Here is a 7,201-nt window from a genome sequence, read left to right as displayed (position 1 = left end):
GTGGTTCGTATGAAAGAGAAGATAGTAGAGATTATGGCAGAAAAAGGGTAGATATGAAGGTTCAAGTCGAACACCAGGTACACGTCACATTGTCTTGTATCTTGTATGCCTTTTGCTTTACACAAAAGAAAAAGGGAGAATGAAACAACAAATGTGGAAAAATAAACAGAGAATTGGCATGATGCATTAGCTTTCTGTTGCTCTATCTATAAAATTTTTACTTGTTAACTTCTCTCTGATACATATGCATGTGTCTCTTAAGTGTATGATGAACTTTGGATGTCCAATTGTTTTATGAAACCTCTATTATAATATGTTGTGATGGATTGTCAATGAAGCCTGCTAGCCCATCTGCACCCTCTACATTTTCCTCCTTCAACACCAATCCCTTCTGTATTGGTGGGTTGGGTGGGGGACATAATCACGGGCTTCTACCGTTTTAGAGTGGAGTCCAGAATAAAAACACTCAAGGGGAGAAGCATCACAAGATTCTAGCATTGTGAACTTGCATTTAAATTTTGATACGTTCTGTATAAAATATGTATCTTGCAGGCAGGTTGACTGGGAATGGGAGATGGGATTGGGAAGAAACACCTTATCGGGATAGTCACCTAATACCAACCGACAGCATCGTTCTTCACCATCGCCCATGTTTGTTGGGGCCTCACCTGATGCACGTTTAGTGTCCCCATGGTTAGGTGGCCATACACCTTCCTCTATTGGTATGTGTGATGTTTCTTATGTGATTGAAACTTCTATGCCCTTTCTCTTCCAATTTTGGAGTATATAACTTTTGGAAATGTACAGGTTCTACTGCTTCTCCATGGGATAATATTGCTCCTTCTCCAGTTCCAATACGGGCCTCTGGATCTTCAGCTAAGTCTTCAAGTTCTAGACATGTGAGGTCCCATCAACATTCTTTCTCCTCTGCAAGTTCGCGATCATCGGAGGTGAATATTTGTGATGCATGCTGTACTTTGTTTTATGAAGTTGCGTGTTCAAATTTCTTCTGTACATTTAGATGATGACCGTGCACTTTCTTACTTGATCGATTGCTGTGCAGGATGAGGGACAGATAAACCTATTCATCTGAAGAAAAATATTGAGATTACTGAAAGTATGCGCATAGAGATGGAGTATAATGCTGATCGAGCATGGTAACTTGTTTCTTAAATTAGTTTACATTGCCAAAATTAGCTTCAGTTTTCTTCATTGTTACCCTACGAAGAAATCTAAAGTGCAAAAATTCATGAATATCAATATATCATTTTGTATCTTTGGTTTTGCTTCATCCCTTTGTCTGTATCTCTAGACATGTTCATACTTTTTGAATTGCATTCTGGATATGAGTTATTACATGTGAAATTGGAGCATTCATCTATTATTTGGTATCAGTCCAGAAGGGATGACTGATGACTCTCAAGTAGTATTCTCTTTGGTTATTGATATATATATATTCACACACACTGACAGTCTGACACATACACTTCCATTTCTGCTGACTGGAGTTTCATCATATAGGTATGACAGAGAAGAAGGTAACACAATGTTTGATGGTGATAGCTCATCATTTTTCCTCGGGGATGAAGCCTCATTCCAGAAAAAAGAGGCAGAATTGGCCAAAAGACTGGTATGTTTAAAATCTGTGGAAAATATTTTCTGTTTCTCATCCGTCTTTTTCCTCTTGTTTGGTATAAATGAAGTCCACAAAGTTTTGTGGAATTCAATTGAATTTCCATTTTCATATTTGGTATATATACAAAAAAACTTTCATTTCAATTCCATGGACTCAATTCTAGAGATGGAACATAATTAAACTAATTTCAATGGAATTTCAATTCCACAAAATTTATACAAATTAGGTTTTGGACAAAAAATTCCACCTTTAATTCACATCTCCTATCTCCTTTTACTCTTTCCTTCTCTCTCTCTCTCTCTCTCTCTGCTTTTTATTTCTTTCTAACATATTTTTTTCTCTGTTTCTATAAGGGTATTCTTGATAACTATCATATTTTATCTGAATTCTAGATTTTAATCATAGATTTTCTGGAATTCAATCTAATTCCATATCTTACGTTTATCAGACCAGGCAGGAAAATACATTAAACAGAGTTCATTTGTCAATGACCTCTACATTTTAGATTCATTTATACCAGATGGGCCTTAGTGTTAATTGGCTTACATTGCTGACATGTTGGCAGATGGATATTATATGTAAGGACTGTTAGCACACCTTTTTATTTTGTTGCCTATCTAATTAAACTTGCATGCCTTCTGGTGTTTCAAATTGATCATAATGTTTTTGAGTGCATATTTGAATCAGGAAATTGTTGTTTCTCCATATATGAGAATCATTCATTTGTTCTTTCGTAATGAGTTTATGGCATCATGACATACAGGTTCGAAAAGATGGCACTAGAATGTCACTTGCGCAAAGCAAGGTTGTCTCAGCTGACTGCTGATAATGCCCAGTGGGAGGACAGACAGCTCTTGAGATCTGGTGCTGTTAGGGGTACTGAAGTGCAGGCTGATTTTGATGATGAGGAAGAACGAAAGTGATCCTTCTCGTACATGGTAAGAGAACATTATGATAAGCCTTGTCAGTTGGTTGGTGGAACAGAATGCAAAAAAGGTGTTACACTTCCTTTTAGCTAAAGCATATGTCATTTGTTGTGATAGATACAAAACCCCCTTTTCTTGATGGAAGAGTTGTTTATACGAAACAAGCTGAGCCTATTATGCCCATTAAAGATCCCACCTCTGACATGGCCATTATTTCGCGGAAAGGATCTGCTCTAGTGAGAGAAATTCATGAAAAGCAAAGTATGAACAAGTCACGCCAGCGTTTTTGGGAGCTCGCTGGATCGAAACTTGGCAATATTCTTGGTGTTGAAAAGACTGCTGAACAGGTATGGTCTCAGGAAATGTGCTTCATCTTTTTCCATTAAGAGGTTTTTGTTAGTTTTTGAGCTGGAAATTTTTGGAGAAAAGTTTTAATACATAAAGATGAGAGAGTTTTTAATGGAACAATATTTTTCTCTTTTATGACTGTTAATACAAGAGCCTTTTTACAGAAGGCTTACACAGATTTTTCCACTTCAAATTTAAATTTTGACTGGATATAAAGCTAAGATGACTTGCAAGTTTAAATTTGCCCCACACAATTAATAATGTAATGAATTCAAATAGATATTTCTAGATGCTGTCACAAACAAAAAAAGGTCTGCTGGTAGGTAACTTGGAGTTGGGGGACAAAGTTCTAATTCTCCTCCTTGGAACTTTGGATAAAAACTCTGAGCTTTCATATTTTTGCAAAATACCTCAACTTGAATCATCTTGGAGAACCCTCTCCTTAACTTGCTAAACAAACCCTCATTTCTTTCTTCTTCTTCTTTCTTTTTTTTAATAAAACCAGGGTCTCCTTCCACTACTTCTTGTGGCATGTTTGAGCTGTTTTATTCCTTAAATTGACAATCAAATCTCTTTCATTTAATGCATTGCAGCTTTCCCTTGTGCCAACAATCCTTCTTCTCCTCTTAAAAGTTCCAACATGGAGAATACTTCCAAGGCTGATTTCTGATTTCTGATTTCTGATGATGATGACTCTTTGAGCTTGAGTTTTGCGTGAAAAGCTCCCTTGATTGACACTTGATTTCACTCTCTTTCTTTTGAGTAAAACTCTGATTAGGATGCTTAATAACCAAAGGGCTCTGATACCGTTAGTTTTTGAGCTGGAAATTTTTGGAGCAAAACTTTAATGTACGATGATGAGAGTTTTTAAAGAGAACTCTATTCTTCTCTCTTACGACAGCTAATTCAAGAGCCTTTTCTTATAAGTCTTACACAGATTTTTCCACTTACAACAGCAATAACTTAACCTTATCCCAAATTAATTGGGTTCGGTTATGAATCCTATGATATACCCTAATCAAATTAATAGGAATGAAAAGCAAAGTATGAACTGGGCAAAAAAATTTTTGAAATACATTTTGTGGAAAAAAAGTATTGAAAGGGAAAATTTTTTAAAATCATCGTGATATACTAATAAATAAAACAAATTATAGGGCATGCTTACATTTTACGACAACTTCCCTTCATGCAGTTATAGGTCGACCTCTTCCATTTTTAGCACCCTCCTCTACAAAAACATCATGCTTACAAACTAGGTCACATGAGAGTCTATGTAACAAATGATAGTACCACTGAAGACCTCTTTCTCTGATTTTATCTTCAACAGCAGATTTTTCCACTTAAAATTTAAATACACTTTGAGCCTAATCAATTTTGAATTTTGATTAATATAAATCTAAGGTGACTTGCAAGCTTAAACTCGCATCTTATTATCTATAAAAGATTAATCCAAAATGAGATTTTGAGATGCTGTCGCTTAAAAAAAAAATCTACTGGTAGTTAACTTGGAGTTGTAGGACAAAATTCTAACTTCAACAGTTTTTGAAAATGTGATGTTATTGACATCTTTCTTTTAATTCTAGATTGATGCTGATACTGATACGCCACAGTAGGCGAAGAAGGCGAAGTGGATTTTAGAGAAGATGCCAAATTTGCTCAGCATTTGAAGAAGCAGGAGGCTGTGAGTGATTTTGCAAAGACAAAAACCCTTGCGCAGCAACGTCAATATCTTCCCATATACTCAGTTCGTGAGGATTTACTGCAGGTTGAGGAACGCACAAAAAGTTTATTCTGTAGTTACTCTTTCATTTGTTGCTGTTGGTTATCCCCTTGGATGTATGTATGACCACTTTTCTCATTCTGTTTATAAATGTGCACTGGATAGGTGGTCCGTGAAAATCAGGTCATTGTTGTTGTAGGAGAAACTGGTTCAGGAAAGACAACTCAATTGACACAGGTTTTCCCTATGTATTACATTTTCTCTTTTTTGTTTAACCTGCAGAAAATGTTCAACTAGTTATACAAGTGGAATTATAGGCACCTCATGAAGTGGAACCTGACATTTAGATTTTGTTGACAGTATCTCCATGAAGATGGCTATACGAGAAATGGTATAGTTGGTTGCACACAACCAAGGCGTGTGGCAGCCATGAGTGTCGCAAAAAGAGTTAGCGAGGAGATGGAAACTGAATTGGGAGATAAAGTTGGTTATGCCATTCGTTTTGAGGATGTGACTGGGCCAAACACCATAATCAAGGCAAGTATTATATAAAATCTATGATAATCATTAGATGTTACTTTATACTTTCTTAGAAGCCTTTGTTATCGATGATGATTGCTTAAATGTCCATATGTAACTTCTAATTTATTTATTTATTTTTTAGTTAAACTTCACTTTCATTTTGCATCAATGGTTTCAAAAGATTTCTAATCAAGGGCTTTTATGATAAAAGTAGTAGTCTACTTTGTTAAAAGTTATGGTAGAAGCTCCTGTAACATGATGCTTTGTGTGAGCATTTTTCTAAGAAGTTGTAAAACAAAAAATAAAAAATTGGAAATCTATGGGAACACAGATAGTTAGAGGGTACAAAAAAGTGACCCTCTTGAAATTGAAGAGCTGGAAAACATTGAGAATGATTTGATAACAGTGTCTGGATTCCTGAGGACTTGGATTTGTGAGTGATTTTAAGTTTAGTAGGTGCAGCAGTGTTATTTATCATTGTAATTGCAGGTTATTGAGCGATTCATGTTACTTTCTTTCTTCAACCTTTACTTGAGTTCTATTCTATGCTTGTAAGACAATGGCATTCTAAACTTTTATATGCTCAATTGTGCAGTATATGACAGATGGAGTGCTTTTGCGTGAAACTCTAAAAGATTCTGATCTTGACAAGTATAGGTAAGAAGTTATTGTTTATCTCAATTTTATGAGGAGCTCATTTTGCTGGATGGAAGTCTTAGTTTGATGGTTTTGTTGCAGGGTCATAGTCATGGATGAAGCACATGAAAGATCTTTAAGCACAGATGTGCTGTTTGGGATATTGAAGAAGGTAGTTGCACAGCGTCGTGACTTCAAGCTTATAGTAACATCTGCAACTCTAAATGCTGAGAAATTTTCCAATTTCTTTGGGAGGTACTTATTTGCCTTTTGCTATTAAAATAAGGCAGCATTCTTTAGTCCATTTGGCTTGAATAGATTTTAAATACAAATTTAATTTTAACGTGCCGCAGTGTACCGATTTTCCACATTCCAGGGAGAACATTCCCTGTGAATACTTTGTACAGTAAAAGTCCCTGTGAAGATTATGTTGAAGCTGCAGTGAAGCAAGCTATGACCATCCACATTACCAGTGCACCAGGCGATATTCTGATATTTATGACTGGCCAAGACGAAATTGAAGCGGCCTGTTATGCCCTTGCTGAGCGCATGGAACAACTCATCTCTTCCTCAAATAAAGCAGTACCTAAGCTCTTGATACTGCCTATATACTCCCTACCAGCTGATTTGCAAGCAAAAATATTCCAAAAGGCGGAAGATGGTGCCCGAAAATGCATTGTTGCCACCAACATTGCTGAAACATCGTTGACAGTTGATGGAATTTTTTATGTCATTGACACAGGGTATGGTAAAATGAAAGTTTACAATCCTAGGATGGGTATGGATGCTCTCCAAGTTTTTCCTGTTAGCCGCGCTGCTGCTGATCAGCGTGCTGGACGTGCTGGTAGAACTGGCCCTGGTACATGTTATAGGCTTTATACAGAAAGTGCTTACCTAAATGAAATGCTGCCAAGTCCAGTGCCAGAGATCCAGAGGACCAACCTTGGTAATGTGGTTTTGCTGCTGAAGTCTCTCAAAATTGATAACTTGCTAGATTTTGATTTCATGGACCCACCTCCACAGGATAACATCCTCAATTCAATGTATCAGTTGTGGGTCCTGGGTGCACTTAACAATGTTGGAGGTCTAACTGATCTTGGCTGGAAAATGGTGGAGTTCCCATTAGACCCTCCACTTGCTAAGATGCTGTTGATGGGAGAACAGCTGGGATGTATAAATGAGGTTTTGACGATTGTGTCGATGCTTTCAGTGCCATCAGTGTTTTTTCGCCCCAAAGATAGAGCAGAGGAAAGTGATGCTGCAAGGGAGAAATTTTTTGTTCCTGAATCTGACCACTTAACTTTGCTTAATGTTTACTTGCAATGGAAAGAGCACCAGTATCGGGGAGATTGGTGTAATGATCATTTTCTGCATGTCAAAGGATTACGGAAGGCTAGAGAAGTCAGATCCCAG

At 36.9% G+C, this 7,201-nt stretch overlaps 1 protein-coding gene across 1 annotated transcript; it reads left to right on the top strand.

Moving 5' to 3' along the window:
- Positions 1-649: 649 nt before the first annotated feature.
- Positions 650-7,198, top strand: LOC149491653 (pre-mRNA-splicing factor ATP-dependent RNA helicase DEAH7-like; the record flags this gene model as incomplete). The annotated part of the gene is given in 15 exon segments (XM_089717147.1): positions 650-722; positions 808-972; positions 1,076-1,157; positions 1,522-1,630; positions 2,400-2,440; positions 2,442-2,554; positions 2,557-2,574; positions 2,680-2,909; positions 4,494-4,511; positions 4,514-4,675; positions 4,796-4,867; positions 4,991-5,167; positions 5,748-5,809; positions 5,891-6,043; positions 6,142-7,198. Coding segments are annotated over 15 exon segments (2,532 nt in total), but the record flags the coding sequence as incomplete, so codon positions are not given.
- Positions 7,199-7,201: the final 3 nt, after the last annotated feature.

Source organism: Jatropha curcas, unplaced genomic scaffold (genome assembly GCF_041381405.1).
Source record: "Jatropha curcas cultivar XTBG-Jc1 unplaced genomic scaffold, XTBG_Jcur_1.0 HiC_scaffold_982_pilon, whole genome shotgun sequence".
Lineage (NCBI taxonomy): Eukaryota > Viridiplantae > Streptophyta > Magnoliopsida > Malpighiales > Euphorbiaceae > Jatropha > Jatropha curcas.
The sequence above is the reverse complement of the archived record's forward strand: the minus strand, read 5'-3'. Positions and strand labels throughout refer to the sequence as shown.